The sequence below is a fragment of the Alnus glutinosa genome, chromosome 1 (genome assembly GCF_958979055.1).
Source record: "Alnus glutinosa chromosome 1, dhAlnGlut1.1, whole genome shotgun sequence".
Classification (NCBI taxonomy): domain Eukaryota; kingdom Viridiplantae; phylum Streptophyta; class Magnoliopsida; order Fagales; family Betulaceae; genus Alnus; species Alnus glutinosa.
In genome coordinates, this window is record NC_084886.1 from 4,823,933 (window position 1) to 4,848,745 (window position 24,813).

The following is a 24,813-nucleotide window of genomic DNA, read 5'->3' on the forward strand; positions in this document are numbered from 1 at the left end:
TACCATCAAATTTTTCCCAAAAAAATTATAAGAATCATGACTAGGGGTGTGCCTTTGATTTCATCAAATTTTCTCCAAAAAAATTATAAGAATCATGACTAGGGGTGTGTCTTTGATTTCATCAAATTTTCTCCAAAAAAATTATAAGAGTCACGAATTGCCCAAATTGTGTACCTTTGATTTCATTCAATTCTGCATTATTCATTTCATCTCTATTCTTATTTCATTCTTATATACACTTTCATCTCTACATTCTCACATACCCATTCAATCTACAATCACATAAAAGAATAAAAAAGTTTTTTACAGTTAAGTTTGTTGGTAATTCTGGTTCTTTCTTCTTGTTATTGTTTGCTGGTGAGGTTGATTCAATTGGGATTTTCAAATTTTAAATTGGGTTAACAAGATTGTGAATTATTTTTCTAGTTTTGGGCCCAGGAAAAAAAAATTTAAAAAAATATCCGAACCCGCATGAACCTGTCCCGATCCGCACTACCCAAGGCCCAGCCGGCTAACCATTCACTATGCGGATTGCGGATCTTGAGTTTCAAACCCGTTCACTGCGGGGCGGGTTGTGGAAAACATGCAAATCCAGCCCAATACGGCCCGCGCTCACCCCTAATTAGGATTTAGGTTTAATTATGCATCTTTTGGGGGTTTCAGATTTTCTCAGGCGTATCACTTAATTTCTTGTGTTTTTAGTTTCCTTTGATGCACGTTTTTTGGGCTTAATTCCAGAGAGCTTGTTTCATTTGCATTTCTTCTTTAAATTTCAAGTTATAGCTTAGGTTTTGTATTTCCTTTTCTTTCCTTTTGTAATCCGAATTTTACATAGTTTAATATAGTTGTTGTTCTTTGTTTTAAGCTTATTCTTTTATTGTTTTCCTTTGATTTCATGCTTAATTTAGTTTATTTAATGTCTAGCTAAACTCTACCTTAGGGTTTGATCAAAATCTCTTCCAAAATCATGGGATGCTCTTGATGTTCTTAGGGTTTTCTAAATGTGTTTGATGATTGTGAAGGGCTATAGGATTGAAAAACCCATGCTAAAAGGTTTTGTCTTCAAGATTCCAATCCATTTATTCATGAAAAATAGTTAAACTTGTCTATGAATTTGCTTAAATTTCTTGAGTAAAATCAACGTTCTTGAAAGAGAACGATGTATTTTGCAATGATACTATTTGACATAATGTGTGTTTACTTTTTAGAATCACCTTATAGGGTATGCTATGGAGCACCGGTCGTTTAACACATTTGGTAGTCTAAAATATTTTTCAATTATAGTGTAACTTTTACGTGAAATAGATCGGTGTGAAACTAGATATTTTATTATTGTGATATAATTAGGGTTTTCACGTATTATGTATGCTTATTAGGATGTTTTATAGAGTAGTAAGTTAGGGAGCATTAATCACTTCACACCTTTGGTAGTGTAAACATTTTTCAATTACAGATTAATCTTTACGTGGAGTTGTTTAATGTAAAACTAGGTGCTTTACATTACGTCTTAACTAAAGTATTTTCATGTCGAGGTCGTCGTAATGGTTGACACCCATTACGCGCTCATATCATGCATGTTAGGAAAATTCATATAAACTTTAAGCACATTGGTTGAGGATTAGATAAGATCATTACCCTAAGTTTACTTTAAATTTGTTTTCAGTTTCTTGTTTTTCTTCACTTTACTCGTTGTAGCTTCAAGTCTACAACTTCAAGTCTACAACTTTACTTTTGTTTCTATTTTTAAGTTAAATTAAATACATTCATTTGAGTATTCCGTTATGCAAAATAACCCCCCAATCTATGTGGTTCAATAACCCTTACTATAGTACAATTGACATGTACTATTGCGAAGTGGTTCAATATATAAATTTAAAATCCACGTACGGAGTTGTCTAGACTTGAGCGTACCAGTTAGTCTAGTGAGACTCCAGGTTAGAAAAAAAAAAAATTTCTTATAATTTATTAGCAGAATTTAAAACAGATAATAAATTATAAGAAAAACCTTTTGCTAACTTGGAATCTCACCAGACTAACAATGGGGAATAACAGACCAACGTCTCACTGGCCTTGGCAGAGTCTCACCACAAAAAAAGAAGAGGAACCATGCCTCCAAAAAACAAATGTCTTTTTTCATAAATCATAATCTCTTTATTACAATAGAGCATTATGCTTAAATAAGCTCATAGACTAAAACCCTAACCCTAACCCTAACCCTAATGTGATTGAGGGCCAAGCCTATTATTGAATTACAAATAACTTAAACTTTGGATCAAGCCCCATAATTAAATTTAAATAAAACTAAATGACCAATTTATTATTGTCCCATTCTGCATCAACACATTTTGAACCAAAGTGTGATTTTGCCAAAAGCTCAACTGCGTTTTTAAAAATCACATTTCAAATTGCACATTTTAAAAGTTATTATTTTTAGATCGCACTTTTTGAAATCGCAAATTCAAAGGGATTCTTAACCTCCTTGAACTTTCATCACTTTTGCAATCCCCCTAAATTTAAAAACTCTCAATTTACTATATCAAACTTTAAAAAATTTGCAATCTTACCCATCCGTTAAAATTTTCCGTTAAAGCCTAATGAATGGGTGATAAATTATCAAAATACAATCATTTTCTATATATATATATAGTTGGAACGCTATTATTGGTGCAGTTTTCGGTTTGGTGACATGTTACTTTTTGATACACTCTTCGATACGTACAAAACAATAAAAGACTTGTCGGCTCTGACTCTGATGTCTAAGTCAGATTTAATAGACAAATATTTGGGAGTATGAGAGCACTTGAATATCAGAGATCAGAGAGTTTTGATACTTGGGGTAGTGGCCTATTTATAAGCATGTAATTCTCGTACCTTTAGGAGTACTCTGATTATAGTTCAATTAAGATCCTAATCCCAAAGTGCTTGGGATTAGGTCTTTTCTCTTTAGAGAGTCCAATTTGGGTAGGACTACACTTTAGCTAAATCTGAATAGGTATCTTATCTCATATCTTGTGGGATAAGATCATCCTGGAAAATCCGGGATAGAGTCCATCTAGCATCTTCTCAAGAAGTTATGGATCAGGTGTATCCTATAAGTCCCAGCTGTAATATCGAGATAATAATCTCAGCATACTCTATCCATATCACTTCATGGTAGTCGGGAGAAATCCGTTCCCGGGACCACTGAATATAGACATTTCGTATGTTCTGCTTTGTCTGTAGGACAGTGATGTTCCGAGACCATGATGACCGATCGGGTTTTCATGGGCCTTGCTTAATTCGGGCCGGTTAAACCGACTAGGCCCACTAATTCAATCATTGGCTTGCTCGGGCTTTGAGGAATGATAATTTTCCCAACAACTATCAATTATTTGGGTTTGATCCTTTGTCCAACAAGCACAAGGTTCTCCTTGTCCAAGAGGTCATCGGCGGTAACATATTAAAGAGGCTTTTCTGGAACACCCTGTTTCACCTCAACAAAAATTTGATTTTCTGATTCTTTTTGGGGAGGCTTCTTTTGCTAATGGCGCAATTCATCGGCTTTATGATGCTCGCGAGATGAGACTAATTATGATGCTGAAAAAGATTATTGGACCTTTGATCCTTATGAATTTAGTCCTGGAGGAACTTGTCCGTCCGAGAAATGGATATTGTCTTTTGATATGGTGGAGGAGAAATGTAGAAGGATCCATCATCCTGATGATTCGTTCCCTGGATAATCTTGACGCACTAAAAGAAGGTAAACACAACATGCATATATATATATATATATATATATATATATATATATATATATATATATATATACTACCAGGTATATAACGTTTACTGCAATTGTTATTTGTGTGTTTGAATTTGCAAGAGATGGCTCTCAAGATTTTCGTCATGACCTCCTATCCACCTGTGTAAAAAAGATACCAAAAACTGGGGATAAACAAATAGTCGTACGTCTACACATTCGTATAAAAAGTTTTAGCGTCAAAACTTCCTGAGAGACAGAAAAATAAAGCTTAGTAATTAAAGCTATATAGGTTCCAACACATTATTATAAAAGGGCTCGGGGGATTGTTGCAACCACTCCCGATGGCTTCAAGGGTGGTTGGACCCCGCCAATGGCTTGGAAGTGTTCACAACCTCCCTTGATGGTTCATAGTGGTGTGGTTGTGAGAGCTAAAGGGGGCGGTTAATTGTGCCAAGGGGTGGTCCGGTCATCCCTTTAGTTAGTTTTTATTATATTTTTTGTTTTTTTGAAGCTTACGTGGCAAAATTCAGACCATTTATTTTGAAACAAATGTTTGAACTTTTAGAATTGCAGCCCAACAAACAATTCCTCAAAATTACAGGAAAGCTCCATCCTGAATCGACAACCTCACTACAGACAAGCTGTAAAGAAAGGCTGCTAAAACCAACAAATCGAAGCTAATCTGCCTCGCTCATTAAATCATGGATCAGATCATGTATCATTCACAAGCTTCGAACATGTAGAAATATAAAAGATTTCCTTGGTTCTGTGGAAGCATTTTCCCCAGTTAGCGAGCTTGAGTATCCCAATCAAACCGGCATTAATGCATGCATAAAATATTCAAGGCAGATCTGAGCTCCAGGTTCAGCTAATTGACCTGCTGACCTGCACTTCCAAATCTCTATTTATTTATTTTACTTATAAATTATCTGGGTAAGCGAGAGGTTCTGAATCTCGGAAACAAGAATTTGTACTTTCACCTTCTTTATATATTGACTTCAATTAAGACCCTTCTTGTTTCTTACGCCTACTACTTTACAAACTGTGATTTGATTATGCAATTCGTACCTTTTTATTTTCTTCTCTATGATATAATGCGGACAAAATGAATGATTATGACTTTAGATATTAACCATTATTGCGTTATTCAACCCTTATCTTTCTATTTCTGTTTCCCTTTTGCCTTCTTTAGAAAGGCTCAAGTGAGTGGTCACCATTCTATAAAAGCTTTCAAATGGTCCTTCCATGCCTGCGGTTAAAGTTGGTATATCTACTAATGTATATGAATTCAAGTGTTTTAAAAAATTTAAATAATATAAAATTATGTTCACCGTTAGATGTATTAATTTTAAATTCTGATGATGAAATTGATGGAGAGAATCCTTGTCCACATGTGACCTACTTGCTTGAATAGGTGGTCGGGCAATCTAAAATTTATTTGAGCAATTAGATCTTACATGATCTCTCTAACAATTTAAAGAGCAAATTGCTAAACATCTCAATCACATTACCCAAGAGATCTTGAATTTACATAGTTAAAAAGTATAAAGAGATGAAGGGATTGTAATTCTCTTAAATAATTTGCTCGAATTTTAGAGAATTCGTTCAAGTGAATGTGAGAGACTACTTATGAGACTCACTTGACCAAATAAGTGGTTTAACAGTCTAAATTTTATTTAATTAGATAAATCTTATTAAGTTCTTGTCTCTTATAATCCCGTGGGCGGATTCTCACAAATTCCTGATAGGAGAGGAAATCATATGAGAGAGATGGCTGAAAGCAAGGCATCTACTAATAGGGCAAAGCATAGCCATCCAACACCGAAAGTCAGATAGCCAATTGAATCCCCGTAAAGGAAAACCACAATCCACGCACCTTCCTCTCTGTTTCACTCCCCAGTAATCAACTTATTAGCTATATCTAGCTGCTCTCAGTTCTCATATCCTCTTCCTCTCTCTCTCTCTCTCTCTCTCTCTCTCTCTCTCCATAGTCCTAAGAATATGAACCTGAGCCATCCTTCCATGACATTTCTCTCCTTGGTTCCTCTCTTCTTGCTCCCCTCCTTAATCTCAGCCCAGACCTGCCAAAGAACATGCGGCAAACAAATCCTCAAATATCCATTTGGCAGTGATCCCGGTTGCGGCGACCCACGCTTCCAACAATACGTCGCTTGCAACCAACAAAGGCTCACTTTAACCACTCACACCGGCTCCTACCCTGTCAGCACCATAGACTACACACACCAAGTCATCTACATATCAGATCCTTCCATGTCAACCTGTTCCTGCACACAACCAAGCAAAGGCTTCGGCCTCGACTGGGATGCGCCCTTCACTTTTCACGACGACACCATCTTTGCCTTATTAGACTGTTCGACCACTTCCTCCCCTATATACACTTCGAATGGCCTAAATACTGAAGGAAACGGCTCCAAACCCCTTCTTTGCGCTAACGAGGGGACACCCATTTGCAGTTATTTATACTCTTGCCGGCCTATTAGCACCATCAACCTCCCAATCTCAACCTGCTGTATTTACGCTCCGATGGATCTTGGGCCGTCGTTTGAAATGGATTTAAAGAAGCTTCAGTGTACTTCATATTCTGGATTTTACAGCTTCAATGGCCAGGAAGCTAACCCCGAAAACTGGAACTATGGGATAGCACTCAAATATAAGTTCAACGTGAATAATGAATATCCAATCTCGTGTTCTCAATGCGAGAGAAGTTATGGAGTTTGTGGCTACACTGGAGCATACAATTCGTTTATCTGTAACTGTCCTAATGGGCTCAACATGTCAACGGATTGTTTCTTCACGGCACCCTATAACAATGGCTTGAGGCTTCTTCCATGGAAGAATGGTATGATCCCATTGTTTTTTTTTTCTTTTCTTTTCTCTTCCTTTTTGGTTCTTTTCACCTATTGTCTTTGAAGTTTGATGCTTAAAGTTCCAGTTATTAATTTTGACCTTGTTGCAGGGGCTGGGTTGATCTTTTTTTTGGCATGGTCATTAGTTTGGGTTTTGATGTAGCTTATGCATGGGATCCTCCGGCCAAATCAAGAATAAAAATTGTAATGCTGGGTTGTGGTCGACTTATTCGCTTAGAAAAATAGCCAATGAAATCCGGCATCTTCGGGTGGCAGACAAGTGTGCACATTCCACTAGTGGACAGTATTTTCATCTGATGTGTGTATATATACTGCGAAATTTAATGTTTAAATGTGCATGTTTATCCCTTGATGAAGTATGCAACACCTTTACCGCATTTGTTTACGCCAAATTTTTAAACACGAAAAGGATTAGAATAGGATAAATTAATCAATGCCATCTTATCATTAAATCATCACTGTTTAAGGCTTGCAGAAAGTTTAATTGTGGGGCATCAGCTGAAATGCATTTACAGTACAACTTGTAAAGTAGAGCTTTAAGCCCGGAGGGATTTCTAAAGAAATAAGATTAAGGAATGAGGTTCCTTCTTAGCACCATGTCCACTAAGAGAGAATCGCTTTCTTGATAATGGTTTTTTCTTTGTCACGAAAGCGACAGAGAACTTTATACCTACAGCACTTCCCTTGCATCTTTTTACCTTTACACAGAGAGAGAGAGAGAGAGAGAGAGAGAGAGAGAGAGAGAGTTCAAAGCAGAAACATTCATTTTATTCTGCTCCTCTAGTTTTACTAGATTACAAACGACAAACTGTTTATACATGTTTCTGAGTATAAGTAGCAACCTCGCTCCTCTAGAATTGGCCAGTCTTCAAAAGGATGAAAATGGGGAACAAAGATGAAATAATGAATCAATTTAGAATGAATATCCCCATTATATCTAACTTAACCCTGACTTGAGTATTTACAGAGGTATACTATAACTGCAAAATTTGTATGGCGAAAAATATCTTTCAAATTGTTTTCATTGATGTCATCTCATGTTGCAGCACTGGGGTTTTCCTTGATATTGCAATTTGCCCCACATGCATATCATTTGTCTTGGAGATTGGTAATGTGCAGTGTAATAATCTTCGATGCACCCAAACTGGCAGAACTTCAAGCTGTGCCGATACTCTACTGTTCTTGAGCTGTTGAACTGCTCCACCCACATTCCCATACTCACGTCTTCCATCTTGAACAACTGCACCATGTGGACATCCATCTAATCAATCACGTGTACATGCATACACACATTCGCATGCATATATACATTGAAAGAGAAAGAGAGAGAGAGAGAGAGAGAGAAGAGATTGGAGAGCAGAACAAAGCAACATACTCTTAATTTCTGCCTTTCAAACTCATATATGATAAACTGTGCTATGTCTGATGATACGATGTAACCCGGACCATTTGCATAGGGCGGATAATCTTCCTCTGGCCATTCCTGGCCCCAAAAGAAAAAGACATAACGGTGTAAGGTATGCAGTACTTTTGGGTGACAGAATATCATTTAAAACCCATATGTAGATAAGCGCAAGTCAGCTATTACCTAGAAATTCCAATGCAATGCCTATCAGGTAAATAACACATGCCAGGAAGATAACCATACAAACAGGGGAGGAACCAGCAATTGAAGTGGGGCGCCAAAACTATAAAAAGACTTTTTTTGGGGGGGAAACAATAAATTTTTGGAGGTCTACCTTTTAAAAAATATAATTTTTAAGAGAATTTTTAAAATTTTGGGGGTCTTCAAGTAATAACATGGGTCCGACCCTGCATACAAAGGAATGTTTGGGTGTCTAATACCTATAAACCAGAAGTAGGACCCCATTTCTAAAGCAGATATGATCTACACCCTATGGTTGCAACAAAATAAATCATCTTTAAATATATGGAAGAGAACTATATCATTCCAGTACAGAATATTGTCATCCAGCTGTGTGTGGTAAAGCAAATGAAAATAGAAATCAAACATAATTAGAAGTGGCATACACCACCTTCATTATATTAATTGATCACAAATCCTAACTACTGTATTCAATAAGACTAAATTTACTTATAAAAAAAAAATCCTAACTACTATGTGGTTAAAAAGGAAAATACGAATAAAAACCAATAAGCAGTGCTTATTTAAAGTCAGACAAAGACTTCAAAGTGGTAGATCAAGCAACCAAAAGAAAAAAAGCCAACGATCCCTCTAAGGATTAGAGAAGCCAGGTGGGGGAATTCATACCTCATATGTCACTGCCCATTTTCCATGACGAAGGGGCTTGTGGTGATAGTTCATATTTCCAATATAAAGGCTTCTGTCTTCATCAACTTTTCTTGCTTCCTTGATCACAGCATCCACCCTAATAAATGTGTCATCATCACACTTCATGATATACTTGGCAGCAACCGTGCGAACCTGTGGAGAGCCACATACATCGACAATATATAATGCCTAGCAAGAAATTAAAAAAGAAAAAGAACGGCCAACTTTGGGTCTTTTGCCAAGACTCACCCCATATTCGCAGATTGCTACAGTCTTCACCACAACAAGATCATAATTATCCAAGTAAGGAACTATAACTATATCACCAAAATACTCGGCTTCTTTCTTTAGCTCCAGATTTACTTCCTTTCTTCCATGCTGTCAAAATACAAATCTAAAAGCTGTAATAAATATCAAACATGAAGTTATGCATAAATGGCTTCTCACTAAAGAACACATCTCTGGCATCTTCACCTACCAGGGCTACAAAAAACCGAGCCACAGCATGAGAGGATTTAATTAACTTGTGCTGCATCCAAGACTTTCTAACAGCCATTCGCTCAGCAAAATGGTTGCCAGCAGAGAGGATGCCAATGAAAAGCTCCACGTGCCCATCTCGAAGAGGCGGGGCTTTCCATTTAGTAACCATCTCAAGATACATCTGAGGTCTGAAACTTGGGTGTGATGTGGGTAAGGAAGCAGCAAATACAGAATCCACATCAATATCCCCATTGACAGAAAGTCCAGTGGCATCCTCAAGAACAAATCCCTGTGAACATTACAAAATTTTTTAAGATGTCCTGCACTCATTACAATATGAGGGAGCACATATCACAAGGGTACTCACAGTGCGATAAGGAAAAGAGTTGACATGCCTCCCATCTGCATTGATATGGTAACCTTCCAAGCCAGCACTCACAGTTAGAACAAATAATTTGCCCTCTGCAAAAGGGTATGGCCAGTCTATAGACACTGTCTTTGTCCGCCCTATCAGCCTTTTCAACCACCATGTCGCTTTCCATTCTTCTGAGTGATTGTCATCATCTCGAATCCACTTCTCACATTTCACCTGCCCATCAACTTCATAAAATCCAGTGAATCAGCAAAGGTAAACAATGATGCCCCTTTCAACAGACAGGATTAATTAAATGAAAGTTAACTAAGAACTATATAAAGATGCAGAATTCTTCATTCAAGCTGTTTGAAAACCACCCAAAGCTTGTGACCAAGAGAAGAAACCAGGTGTTACTAAACAAAATCACATCATAGGGTGGGGCGGCAACTTCAGAAGAATCAAGTTTCTACATTCAGGTATAACGACCTAAATTTAAATCGCACTTTGCATCCCAAAAACATGGACATCATTGGCTACAAGCCTACAACAAAATAGAATCACATTAACAACAACTTGATACCATAATGCTAAACGTTATGCATCTACCAACCTAACCTGCATTTATATCCATGCACTCATTCTAGTAGCAATAAAACACAAACACAGAACAAAAAAAAAGGCCCCGCGCATTCTCTCAAGTTAAAAATCGGCACAAAAGCCGTTGAAATCAAATCTCTACCTACCAGTTTCTTCATCGGCCCTAGACTTCCACCCCTCGCACCTCAGCGCTGAGCCCCACTGCATCCTATAACACGTGTTCTGCTCGATAACGGGCTTCCCACTCCAATCCCCTTTCAACCTGGGGTTGAAATGCAGAATCTTAGGTGGGTCCTCCCCATCCACCGTCTTCAGCCCCTGCAACTCAATCATGAACTGCGACACCATCACCGACTCGTCTCCTTCCTTCAACAACGATATCTTCGGATCGTGCTCCGAGTGGGCCCACCGGGGCCTCCCCACCACCGTAATATGGGACCCCAGCGTCAGCCCGCACGGGATCACCAGCACCCGGTTCCTCCGGTCCCGGAATTCCGACCCGGATAGCGAAATCGAATGCGGGCACCGCTCGGACACGTTCTCCGGCTTGGTTTTCGGATTCAGCTCGATCTTCCCGGACTCTAGCTCTTCCCAGAGCTTCTTTCCCACCACCCAGGCGTGCTTTGCCGCCTTGTGAAGCTGCGAGAACTCGTCCTTACCGGCATTTCCATCGAACAGACTCTCGTTGAAGACCAAGCCCGAAACTTTACTGAGCTCGCGCATTCGCCGTTCAGGTGTCCGGTACGCCGGCACGTCTTCATCGGCCGGTTCCTCTCCTCTCTCCAGCGCCACGAGCCTCGGCAACGAGTCGCCAAGAAACCCGAACGCCCCGTCGTCCGGACCCGGCCCGGACCCAGCCCGGAACACCAGGGGGATCTCGAAGCTCATGAAGAGCATGTAAAGAAACACAACGCCTATCAGAAGTTGAACCAATCTGAGCCGACTCGGCGACGCGAAAGTTTCAAGCTTTGCCCGCTTCATTGTCCCCCAAGAACCCCAAAATGTCCCACTTGTTTTCAGGACAATGTGAATGGGTTTGAGAAGCACAGCAATGGCAATGGGTAATGGTCCTTTTCAAATCATGCCACCTTTTCTGTATCAAACCCTAACCCTAGATTGAAGGGATTAGTCACGAGAGTTCAGCCTGAAGGAGCTCAAATTCACATTATATAAACACACAAAAAATTAGTAAGAAAGTTGCCAAATAAAGGAAGGTAAAGCGAGCTTCTTTAGGGAAATTCAACAAATTTTGAAAATTCTCTTCCATAAAAGGAAACAAAAACAGAGACAATTGGACCATCGCTATTACGCTTAAATATTAGTTTAGTAAACGCCACATAACGCAACGACAGCGTTTCAAGCATTTTTACAAGTTAAGTCGCTGTCACGCTATGTTGCTGCTTGCTAGAGTATCTTATTATTATTGTCGTTAATTAATTATTTTATGGTTGTCGGGAAAAAAAAATTGAATCTTATTAAAAGAATAAAAGCAGAGGGGGACAAGTGGTCGTGGAGATCACTCTCCGATTTTATCCTTTCCTACAGGATATGTTGGATTTGTTTATGTTAAGGAATTAAGTTGGTGTGTTAAATTAATATTAAATGGGGAATGCTTTACAACTCGAATTCGCTGGTTGAGAGTTTGAATTTATATTTAAGGAGGAGTGAGACCGTTGGGGCCCTTGGGCTTGGGTGGGGGGCGTGATTTGAAGGGGACGGGGTTGGTGGTGGTGTATATTTAAAGTCGTGGCAGATGTCTTTTTCTTTAGATTTTTTCAAATTTAAATATTTGAACATTTCCTTGCTTAACTGGTAAGGCCATCTCCAGCAGTTGAAGTTAAAATAGCTACTCAAAAAGTGTCAATCTCTACTTTAACCACTGACTATCTTAAAAACACTCCAACAATAATCTCTATCCCACTCTTCATTTTCTTAAAATATTATTTTTTAATATTTTTCTTTATTTCTTTATTTCTTTTCGCTTCTCCCTCTCACTCTCCGGTCTCCCCCAACCCCAACCCATCTCCCCCAACCGGTCGATCTCTTCCATCCCCATCCCCAACAACCGGCCAACCCCATCAAACCACCCTTGCCCACCCACACCCAAGACCCATAACCGATCGATCTCTTCCGTCCCCATCCCAAACAATCGGCCAACCCCATCAAACCCACAACCAAACCACCCTTGCCCACCCACACCCAAGACCCATAACCGATCGATCTCTTCCGTCCCCATTCCAAACAATCGGCCAACCCCATCAAACCCACAATCAAACCCACAACCAAACCACCCTTGCCCACCCACACCCAAGACCCATAACCGATCGATCTCTTCCGTCCCCATCCCAAACAATCGGCCAACCCCATCAAACCCACAATCAAACCCACAACCAAACCACCCTTGCCCACCCACACCCAAGACCCATAACCGGTCGATGGTGGCTAGTGCAGTCAAAGGTCCCTTGTCGGTGGTGCGGTTACGAGCCAGAAAGCGAGCTGGTGAGTCCCCTCCACGGTCCCATTCGCGCCGATCGACTCGTCGACAGTGCCGAGTAAGCTGGAGAACGATTAGAACGCCTCGCCGGTGGAGAGGGCGAGGCTGAGAGAGGTCGGAGGTGCGTCCGGGGCGACGAAGCTATTGGCCTTTTCCTTGTCCACTGCTCGTTGGGGATGACGGAGAGACCGATGGAGAGGGACAGAGAGACAAAGAGGGATAGGGGGGAGAGAGAAAATATCAATAAAATAGTTTGACTTGTGTGAACAGTGAATAGGCAACTCTGCCTATTCACTGTTCAATGTTAGATGAAAATGGTTACTCTGGCTATTCTGCTGGAGAGCAAAAAAGAGCCAAAATAGTTAGATTTAACCATTTTGGTTAGAATAGCATGTCTGTTGGAGATGCCCTTAAGATATGGCAATTCAAATTCATGGATACGATTTGTGTTGGTCGAGTCATGGGTATATGAAGATAGTTAATTTTGATATGATTCGTTTAATTAAATTGATGCAATGATACAAGTGGCGTAACTCATTTAATAAACATAATTTTCAACAGCATCGTAGTTTCGTTCAATCAATCTTTGTCACTATCTACATTAATATTTGAGAAAGAATTATAAAATATCCAACGCTATAGTAAGTATGCCGATTAGCCCCCAAGTAAATTGTGCAGTACTGTCAATATTTTTATTAAAAAAAAAAACTTAATATTTACTTTTAGTATAGTCATTAAAATGTCAGTATTGATATCTTAATAAGAGTACATCAAATTCTAGACCTCAACAGAAGTATAAAAGCAATATTTAACTAAGATTTTCTAATATTAAAAGAACATTGCATTATGTAAGACTTATTGCATAGAAATATGGATAAACCACTGTAAATTCTCTGTTACAGGAATAGCAAGATTCTGATGTGGACTTAACAAGGCATCAATCCACTTAGAGATATGAAGTTTCCTAAGCACTTCAAACCTGATAGGCCAATAAGAACTTCTCCACAAAATTATGGCGTACAAACAATTAAGGAAATGTGAGAAATAGATTCTTGAGTTCCCTTATAGAAAGGGCACATCCAATAGTTTCATACTTTGATGCATTAAAGTTAATTACTTGTGCAAAAATTTAACTAACAATGGTTAATAAAAGTAGCAGGTTGAAAAAGAACCAAAAAGTATTATATATATAGCTTGACGAAGAAGATTCCCAAGAAGGAAATAATTCCCTTACGAAATCTGACTTTATAGTTGATTCACCTGGTAACCCCCAGTTAAGCACCTTAAGAAAACTCTTCAAGATAGATTGTAAAATACTTAACCAAGATATTAAGTCTAAAGCTAATCTTGAAAGAATAAAGATTTACCGAGAAAGCCTCAACTTCGAACAAAAGAAAGAAATCTTATCCTGTTGAAAATATGATAAAAATTATAACTAAATAAAAATTGGTAAAAGAAGATAACATTGGTGTCTCTTCAAGCCACCCTCCTCTTGAGTCCATAGTTATTAATCACCATACGTCAACAATTAAAGCCTTCCCTTTTAGGATTGCTTATGAGAATACTGATTTAAAAGAGGTTATTGAGCAAAATAATTACACCAACCAATACTTAAACTCTATAGGTAAACAATTGGATAAAATTGAAAAAAAAAAAATTATAATAAGTATATTAAGCAACAGAAGCCTTTAATTAAACTTCCATAGGTAAAACTTGGAAATAATCTAAAAGTTAACAAAAATGAGTCTGGTGAGAATATTGAATAAATGCTTAAAGAATTAGTCATAGCAAAACAAGAACAACACAGTACATCTAACATTGGCCGTTGCTACTATCCTTGATTCTTCTAATGATTCATCTGAAACAAAGACCATTTCAGAATCTAAATTTGATAACAACATTAAGCAAATTGAGAAAGCATTCACGGGTTTAGAGCCAAAAAGAATGCGTGAGTCCAAATTTCCTCCTACAAGCCTTACAAAAAATTGGTATCCTAAGCCAACCCTTCCGGATATTCAATTTGAGGAAATAAATTTTCAATGCCAGCTTTCAGTGTCTACAGATAAACTATATGAATTGAATATCGATGGTTTATCAGAACAACAGATTATGGATAAGTTGACACATATGACCATGGTCGCAAATAGCTACGCTACCAACCATGGTTTAAGCCAACCAAAAGTTGTTAACCTTTTGGTTTAAGGTTTCACAAGTACCTTACAAGCTTAGTGGGAAAAAATCCCACTGAAGAGTCAAAAGACAGCATAAAGTATGCTGTTAAAACCGACCCCGAAGGAAATCATATATTCAATGAAGCAATTGGATTAGGATTTTGATAACAGCTTAAAAGTGTTTATTTTCTATATTAAAATAAGTATTATCATATTTATTATAATTTAATTATTGCATTTTATATTTAATTGTGGAATATTGTTCAAATATTAATATTAAAATTAAATGATATATTAATGCAATAAATTGTGTTATGTAGGAATTACAAAAGAAATCAAAGAGTAAAAGCTAAGAGATGGGTCAAAAGAAGAAGTATATCCTATGCTCAAGATAGAGTCCAATATGTAATATAAGTAGAGGTGAAAGCAAACTGTTGGACCCACGAATTGGAAAAACATTATAATACTAATACATGACAAAATCAATAAGAAAAAAGTGTATTTGGCTTATAAAAAGAAGAAGCATAGTTTTATTTCAAGTGTAAAAAAGAGACATGGAACAAAGAGAAGACTGAAATTCTTAGAGTTGTACGAATCCCAAAAGAAGAATGACTCTTATCTTTATAAGAGAAGCAACACGGCAACAAACAAGGGATTCAAAAATTGCAGAAAAAGAGAATAAGACATTCAGCTCCAGATCGAAGAAGACAGCGACGACGGTTCAAGATTTGTTTTTATTTTCTTCTTAGTTATTTTATTTTGCTAGCATAATGTTTAGGATTTTAATGAGGAAATTTATTTACGTAATCATGTCTAACTAAATCTCAAGCTGAGGCCAGGGGTGAAACATTTAATAAGATTGTAGTATTTATTTTCCAAATCTTTTATAGATTTTAATGTATGATCTTTTTAATTGATTACATGATTTATTCATAGAAAAATGTTTTTATTCTGCAAAATTCCTTGATTCATTGTTAACTACGGGTACAATGAATGCTTTGAATTTCATGCGAATCAAGAGAAAATATTTTCTCTTGATATTCACTGATCTATTTTTCGATTGTCACATGAATTGTGAAATAAATATTATAATTTTGTTAAAAGTAAAACCCCAATGCCTTAGCAATTTCTTTTAATTGTTATTTCCGTTATATATTTTATTTGCATCATTCAACTAAATCATATGTCATGACTTTTTTCTTAATTTTTTTTTTTAGTGTTATTTGTTTCCCAAATCCCAGTGGTTCAACACTTGGACTTCTGAGAATTACTACGGGCTTGTTTGGTAAGTAATTGTGTTATGGAATATTTGTGTGTTGTAGAATAAGAAGTGATTGATGTGATATAAAATTTGAGAATGTTTTATAGAAAAGTGAAAAAGTTTTGTTTTGTAGTGGGTTTTTTTAATTTGAATAATAATAAAATATAATTGATGTGATATAAAAAGTGTAAAAAAGTTAGAATATTTTTGATTTGATATTTTTGAAAGAAGTGAAAAGAAATAGAGGGAGAATGACAATGGGTTGCCAAACTAGCCAATACTTTGCTATAACCTGTACTTGGGTTCTTACACTTAAGTTGTCAACAGATTTCCTTTAGGGTCAGTTTTAACAGCATACTTTATGTTGTATTTTGACTATTCAGTGATATGCTTTTCCCACCAAGCTTGCATTTCTTGAAAAGGTTTTGATAGAAATCAGCAATATAGTTTAGAGATCAAAGAAACCGTTAAAGCTGGATTTTTTCAAGGATTTCATTAGGAAACTTATAAGCGAATTTGATAACTCGGCTGATTGGACTTATTTTCGATTGGTGGATATTATATCCAAGAAATCGAATGTTTGTTTGAAACAACTTGATTTTAGTAGCGGAGACTACTAGACCATTAATCCTGATAACTTCTAAAAACGAATTCAAATATTTCCAGTGTTCTTCAATGGACTTAGAAAAGATAAGGACATCATCTATGTAAACTATGGAGTACTTACTTATGGGCCTGAGAATATCATCGTGATATTTTATAACTCATTATGAGCATTTTTTAAACCAAAGGTTATTACATTCGACTCATATTGCCCAAAAGGAGTAAAAAACGTTGTTTTATACTTGTCTTTTTCATGAATTTGGATTTGCCAAAATTCACTCTTCATGTCAAATTTAGAAAAAATAACAAATCCACTTAATCTATTGATTAGATATTTCTTGTTTGGGATTTGACACCGTATCCATTCAAAGACTTTGTTGATGAGCTTATAATTTGTTAGTTTTTAATTGGCTGTATTCTGTTGACAAAATCATTATTATGTAAGTCTGCTGCTTTAACAGGGATGTCGTATTTTTCATATTCCCCCAAACAATCAATTGGGTCAATCTCCCCCCTAAACTACGAAAAATGTTAATATTGTCCCCCCTAATGATAAAAATACCATTTATAGAATTAATAAAATTAAACAAAAAAATATATATATTTTTAAAAAATCTAAAATAACAAAAAGTTATACAAAAAAAAAACTAAAAAATAATAAATAAATAAAAAGGGTTTTTTTTTTTTAATTTTTAATTTTTAATTTTCCGAATTTATAAGGATATTTTTGTCTTTCTGAACAAAAATTTATGGTCATTTTTGTCTTTTTGTTGGTCTTATGGGGGATATTGACATGTTTTAATAGTTTGATGAGGGACATTGACACAATTGATAATTTGAGGTAGGGTGTACAAGCGGGGCGGTTATCAACCGGTAACCGGTAACCGGAAAACCGGATTTAACCACAACCGAATAACCGAGTACCCGATTGTGATTACCGGTTATAGCATGTTAAAAAATCGGTTAATAACCAAGTAACCGGTTTTTTTATTTATTATATATATATATATATATATATATATATTACAAAAAAAAAATATTAATAATATTAAACTTAATTCTAATTCTGACCTAGTCAACATTGCATGTTACTGTTACGACCAAAGAGAAGATTTCTCAATCCAGAAGGACACAGCTCCTGAAACCGAAGGGAGGGCCTATGCTCGAGAGTCGAGACGAAGGTCCTAGTTTACTGAAACTAGACTTTGCTCCAACCGGTGCCTCAATGAGGCAGACTTTAAAAAGTAGCCATAAAAGATGGAGGCCACGTACATATACTACTCGGCCAAGCATGCATGGGTCGTGTGATCTTAGTTGTTGCCCAATTGTCTGTGACACTAGAATCTGCTCTCAAGCCAGTGATATGTTCCTTGATCATCTTCAAAATCTCCAAGCTGTGAATGGACTCCAGCTCCTAGTCCTTTGAAGGCCATATCTCTAGTCTGCCATTATAAATGCATCCAGAGAGGCTAGAGAGCCTTGGAACCAAAGGGACTTTGATCTCAGAAAATTTATAAAAGATTAACATGAACATCACATCTTCTATTAGATAAAACCGATTATCCAGTTAATAACCGATTTTTAATAATCGGATAACCGACAATTGGTAAAAACCGCAACCAGTCTATCAGTTGCAGTTGCAATTATTAAAATGAAAATAACCGAGTGCCTCAATTGCGGTTACGGTTATGACCAAAAAATTGCAATCGATTGTACACCATTAGCTTGAAAAAATATTGGCAATTAAGTGATAGTTTGAAGAAAATATATATAATTTTCCCTTTATTTTATTTTCAAATCAACTCACTACTTCCGTTGAAAACTGATTGCGTGGCATTAATATCAGTTAAACGGTATGTCAAGTACTATACTTTCTTTCTTTTTTTTCTAATTTTATTCAAGAAAAAAGTACAAAGACATTAAAAAAAAAAAAAATGGTCCAAAATTGTATTGGAATCGTCGGACAACCATTTAGACAGATTTGGACCACCCCTAGGTGAGGGCCTGAAGGGGGTGGACAAGCCACCCAAGGTGGACTTTTGGGTGGGTTTAACTAATTCTTAGATTAGGGTAGTTCAATCATCCCTTAGGGGACCGGATTTTGTGGGCTCAACCAATATCCCTCCAACAACTACGTACAAGAGGGATTTAAGGCCTACTTTATTAAATTTTGATTCTTTGAATATAATAATAATAAAAAAAAAAAAGTGGGGCACATGTGACATGACAAACTGCTTTAACCTATCGTAATCAATTTTATCATTTTATGAAGAGATAAATCATAAACAGTATATCAAGTACTAAACATTAATTATATTCAAGAAAAAAGCACAAAGACATTGAAAAAAAGGTCCTAAATTTAATCGGAATCCTCTTACAACGACCATTTAAACATATTTGAACTTTGAACCACCCCTGAGTTTGGAGAATTTAATCGAAATCCTCTGACAACCATTTAGACATATTTGAACCTTGAACCACCCCTGAGTTTGGGGGGGAGGGGCGGGGGGGTGTGGACAAGCCACCTAAGGGGGACTTTGGAGTGGGTTTAACTAATTCTTACATTAAGGTAGTTCAATCATTCCTTAGTGGGATTTTGGGGGCTCAACCATCCCTAGCTCCAACAACTACAAGAGGGATTTAAGGACTCTTTTTAAAAATTTCTTGCATTTTTTAATTTGTTTCCTTAAATATAATAATTAATATGGAGCACATGTGAAATGACAAACTGCTTTAATATAAGGTCCTTCTCTCATTTTTCAACTTTTTAAAATTATGATTAAATATGTGCATGTGTATTTAAAAAAATAAGAGGATGGAAGAAAGACCCTTAAAAAAAAAAAAAAAGAATCATTTCTCTAAAAACAATTGGGGCATATATATATTTTAGTCACGCCAAACTCTGGAGAATAATTTCCCTAATAAAGGCCATGGGCTCACGGCTCCAAAACTTTTATTTAATTATTTAATTATTTTATTCCTCTTCCCTTCTCTTCGATCTTGATCGGGACTCCAAAACAAGAGTCCAAAGTTGTAAAGCTTTGGAATTTACTCCTAACATATATATTATGATGCCCGCCGATGATAGCAAGGTAAAAAAAAATGGATCGAAACCGATCGACTTTTGTCAAGCCAGACACAGGTGTACGTGCTTACAGCTTGCTTAATTGGGAAGGGACTCCACGAGCCCATTCTATTTTTTTTTTTAATTTTTTTTTGTTAACATATCCACAAGAAGAGAAAATGGGAATTTGAACTAACTAGCTAGCTAGTGACCTTCGATTTATGAGACGTAGTCTCCACCTAATTAAACTACCCCTTAGAAACACTGCACGAGCTCCTTACCCATGGCCGGGAGTGATTGACACATTAAAAATCTCATAATAATTAAGCTGTGCCCCACAGTTTAATTAGACACAAAATTATTTGTAATTTTCATTACATGATCATTATAATAAGATGAATAGCTAGTAAAGAAAAAGTCTTAATTAAGAGTCTCTTACTTAACTTATAAATAAAAGTACTGGACATAATTATAAATCATTTTTAGCTGCATGTATAGGCCGGTGCGTACAATTAAGAAAATGTTAAAGCATCTCCAGATGTTTTTTCGGTGTTCTCTTAGAATGACATAGATGTAATTAAAATATTATATCTATATCTTTTTGGATAAAAAAAAATATTTTTATACCATTTCTAGAACACCAGAATACCCTCTGACATTCCTCTGCAATTAATTGTACAAAACAAGATTCGGCGGAGTAAACAAAATGACGCTGTTCACTGATCAATTACGTACGCACCCTAAGCCTTGGATATTAATCCACATGCAATTAAGCCCTTTTAGAATTATCGATCGTCGGTTCCATGATTAGCATTGTATTCATAAACCAAACCTTTTTGTCCCTTTACCACCCTCCCTCATTGTTGATGCACGTCCACAATTTTTGTCTCTCATTCTTATAGCTAGTTCTTCTATATATATATATATATATATATATATATATATATATATATATACCCAAAAGCATAGGCAAGAAACTTCAAAAGAATCGATCTTTCAAGACTTCAAGTTACAGGCTCTTCGATCTTTAGCTTTAAACCCAGTCATGGCCAAAGCTAGCTTCCAAACCGTGGACAAATGCGAGTCAATAGGCCGAGAACAGCACACGGTGGTCGCTGACATGGATGGAACCTTGCTTAGAGGCCGCAGCTCTTTCCCTTACTTTGCACTTGTGGCCTTTGAGGTTGGCGGGGTTCTGAGGCTCCTGTTCTTGCTCTTAGCTTCTCCACTTGCCGCATTTTTCTATTACGTTGTCTCCGAATCAGCGGGGATCCAAATCCTCATCTTTGCGACCTTCGTCGGCATGAGAGTATCGGATATTGAGTCTGTGGCGCGTGCCGTGCTGCCAAAATTTTACTCTAGCGATCTCCACCAAGTGACATGGCGCGTCTTCTCTGCGTGTGGGCAACGGTGCGTCCTAACGGCAAACCCAAGAATAATGGTGGAGGCGTTTCTGAAAGATTTCTTGGGAGCTGATTCGGTTTTGGGCACTGAGATAGCAACTTACAAGGGTAGAGCCACCGGGTTTGTTCGCAAGCCTGGGGTGCTTGTAGGGAAGAACAAGGCAGATGCCCTTAAGAAAGCTTTTGGAGAAACTCAGCCCGATATTGGTCTTGGTGATAGGGAAACTGATGCTCCCTTTATGTCATTGTGCAAGGTTTGTGATTTTACATCCAAATTAAAATCAAACACTCTGCTCTGACAATTTTTTGCAATCATTAGTTAAAAATTAAACACTTTTTGCCCACAGGAGAAATTTTAAAGAACACCTTTTTCCCATAGTTTTCTTACAATTGGACTGAAACACGCAGGAAGGATACATAGTGCCGCCAAAGCCAGAGGTGCAGTCCGTGACTATTGACAAGCTCCCCAAGCCCATCATCTTCCACGACGGCCGCCTCGTCCAAAAGCCCACTCCCCTCATGGCACTGCTCATCATTCTCTGGATCCCCATAGGCTTCATCCTAGCCTGTTTGCGGATCGCGGCTGGAGCCCTCCTCCCCATGCCACTAGTCTACTACGCTTTCCGGGCACTCGGCGTCCGTGTCACCGTTAAAGGCACCCCTCCTCCCCCAGCCGAAAAGTCCACCGGCCAATCCGGCGTCCTCTTCGTTTGCTCCCACCGAACACTCCTTGACCCAATTTTCCTCTCCACCGCCCTCGGCCGCCCCATCCCTGCAGTCACCTACTCAGTCTCCCGGCTCTCTGAGGTCATCTCACCAATCAAGACAGTCCGACTCAGCCGCGACCGCCCCTCAGACGCGGCCATGATAAAGAAACTCTTGGTAGAAGGCGACCTGGCCATATGCCCAGAGGGAACAACTTGCCGCGAACCATTCCTGTTAAGGTTTTCGGCCTTGTTTGGCGAACTAACGGACCAACTTGTGCCGGTGGCCATGGTGAACCGGATGAGCATGTTTCACGGAACCACGGCTCGAGGGTGGAAAGGGATGGACCCGTTTTACTTCTTCATGAATCCTAGCCCGGCATATGAAGTAACGTTTTTGAACAAGTTGCCACTGGAGCTGACGTGTACTTCTGGGAAGGCTAGCCATGAAGTAGCAAATTATATACAAAGGGTGATTGCCGCCACTCTTTCGTATGAGTGCACCAGCTTTACCAGGAGAGATAAGTACCGGGCGCTCGCCGGAAACGATGGAACTGTGGCTGAGAAACCTTTGCTTAAGCCCAACAAAGTAATGGGGTGCTAAAATGTCGCTCCTGTACGTACGTGTGGATGCATACCTCTCATTTTTGTGCTGTTAATTTTGAATTAAAATTAACTGGTACGTAGATGAAAGGTCTGCATATAAGTTATATATATACGTAGAAGCTAAGCTAGGCATGCGAATTAATAACACTGCGTTAAAGTCTTTGTATTTGTTTGGTAAGTAATCCTTTGCTTTTGTATCTTCACGTCAAAAAATGGTTGAGCATGAGTAAGTATATTTTCACTAATTGTCTGGTTACGTACTTTCGCTATAAGGGAAAAATGATCGTCATTTCTTGTATTTTGCTCAAGTATATGAAAATAAATGGAAAAGGATCTAGAATAAATTTTTCAAAATTAAGAGAAAATCACGTGTTATGTTATTGGCCATTGGATCATGAAGGGTGTTTACTATATCCCACGTTGGATGCGTATTAGATTGATATATAATACTTGATAAATGATAGAGCTTATTCTAATGTTCTTATGAGGTCATTCTATGCTGATATGACACCTTATTTTTAATAAAAAAAAAAAAAACTACAACTTGATTTTTCTCTTATGTTTTTATTTAAAAAAACTAGGTGCTATGTTAGCGTAAAAGAACACTAGGAGGAGTTATAACATTCCTCATAATACTTTTTTGAGTTAAATACTCTATTAGTACCTAAGTTTTACGTGTTTTTAAATTTAGTACTTCAATTTTGTTTTGCATCTTATGTGGTACCTGAATTAGGGGTAAAAACTCATTTGGTATCTTTGTTAGATTTTTCGTCTAAATTTTAATGCCTCGTCATGTGTCAACCGCCGAGGTTGACATGTGGCACTGTATAAAAACTTTAAAAAATAATTAAAAAAAAAAAGAAAAAGAAAAAAAGAAAAAAAGAAAAATGAAAGAAGAAAGAAAGGGGGGTGGCCGGCCACCCCATTTTGGCCAAGGGGTGGCCGGTGACCCCTTGGCCGGTCTAGGATGGCCGAACCACCCCCATGACAGGAAAAAAAAAAAAAAAAATATTGATGGGTTTTGACCCATAGAGGTGGTTCTGCCACCCCCAAAGGCAAACCTTCATTTTTTTTTTTTGATGGGTTTTGGCACTTGGGGGTGGCAAAACCACCCCTTGTGGCCACAAGGGCGGTTCGGCCACCCCAAGGGCCAAAACCCATATTTTTTTTTTATTTTTTATTTTTTTCTGGTTCGGCCACCTCAGACAGGCCAAAGGGGTACGGTGGCTCAGCCACCTCTCTTCTTTTTTCTTTTTCTTTTTTTAATTATTTTTTAAAGATTTTCTTTTTTAATTTTTTTTATATAGTGCCACATGTCAACTTCAGCGGTTGACATGTGGAAGGGGGTGGCTCAGCCACCTTTCTTCTTTCTTCTTTTTCTTTTTTTAATTTTTTTAATTATTTTTTAAAGATTTTCTTTTTTAATTATTTTTTATATAGTGCCACATGTCAACTTCAGCGGTTGACACGTAGCGATACATTAAAATTTAGAAGAAAAATCTAATAGAGGTACCAAATGGGTTTTTAACCCTAATTCAGGTACCACTTATGATACAAAACAAAACTGATGTACTAAATTTAAAAACACATAAAACTCAAGTACCAATAGGGTATTTAACCCTACTTTTTTAAGTGTTATATAAATGTAAGGCTATGTGTTGAGTCCTACATTGGATGATATATATATATACACGGTCAATTCAAAGCGTGAAACAATGCCAAGCTAGTTAAGCCCAACCAGAGGCTAGTGAGCAAAAATTTGCATCCCTAGCAATTTTCATGTGCCAAACAAATGATTTTCATTTTTTCTTCTACTTCTTCTCAATTCTAGCATGAATAGCGTCTCTATCTTCTTCTTCTCTATATAACCTAACCACTCAATCAATGTTAGGAAACAAAATAGATTGATTTTGAAAGCTATATAACAATTCTTTTTCATAGCTATTGAGTACATTTGAGAAATTTTGGAACCACCATAGGGGCTTTGGCTACTCAAAACGTCACTAAAAGCTAGCCCAAAAGTCACTACTAAAAGCCTAATGGCATGCAGTTTAGTTAGACATGAAAATTCGTGGTTGCGTGTTGAATTATGAGTATAAGATTATATAGGTCAATTTTTAACCCAACATATTTAATTAAATAGGTCAACTCC

The 24,813-nt window shown here is 37.4% G+C and overlaps 3 protein-coding genes across 3 annotated transcripts; 2 read left to right on the plus strand and 1 right to left on the minus strand.

Moving 5' to 3' along the window:
• The first annotated feature begins 5,513 nt into the window (after positions 1-5,513).
• Positions 5,514-6,979, plus strand: LOC133867704 (uncharacterized). Its single transcript, XM_062304470.1, has 2 exons — positions 5,514-6,602; positions 6,720-6,979. The coding sequence occupies exons 1-2, from the start codon at positions 5,744-5,746 to the stop codon at positions 6,770-6,772; spliced, it is 912 nt and encodes a 303-aa protein (XP_062160454.1). The 5' UTR covers positions 5,514-5,743; the 3' UTR covers positions 6,773-6,979.
• Positions 6,980-7,376: 397 nt separating this feature from the next.
• LOC133867698 (hydroxyproline O-galactosyltransferase GALT5-like) lies at positions 7,377-11,619 on the minus strand. Its single transcript, XM_062304466.1, has 7 exons — positions 10,502-11,619; positions 9,771-10,003; positions 9,402-9,692; positions 9,173-9,301; positions 8,903-9,076; positions 8,006-8,113; positions 7,377-7,870 (listed from the first exon to the last, which is right to left on the minus strand). Exons 1-7 carry the CDS (start codon positions 11,334-11,336, stop codon positions 7,661-7,663), a joined length of 1,980 nt encoding a protein of 659 aa, XP_062160450.1. The 5' UTR covers positions 11,337-11,619; the 3' UTR covers positions 7,377-7,660.
• A 9,305-nt stretch (positions 11,620-20,924) lies between these two features.
• On the plus strand, positions 20,925-22,868 carry LOC133858720 (glycerol-3-phosphate acyltransferase RAM2-like). Its single transcript, XM_062294188.1, has 2 exons — positions 20,925-21,605; positions 21,760-22,868. Exons 1-2 carry the CDS (start codon positions 20,994-20,996, stop codon positions 22,657-22,659), a joined length of 1,512 nt encoding a protein of 503 aa, XP_062150172.1. The 5' UTR covers positions 20,925-20,993; the 3' UTR covers positions 22,660-22,868.
• Positions 22,869-24,813: the final 1,945 nt, after the last annotated feature.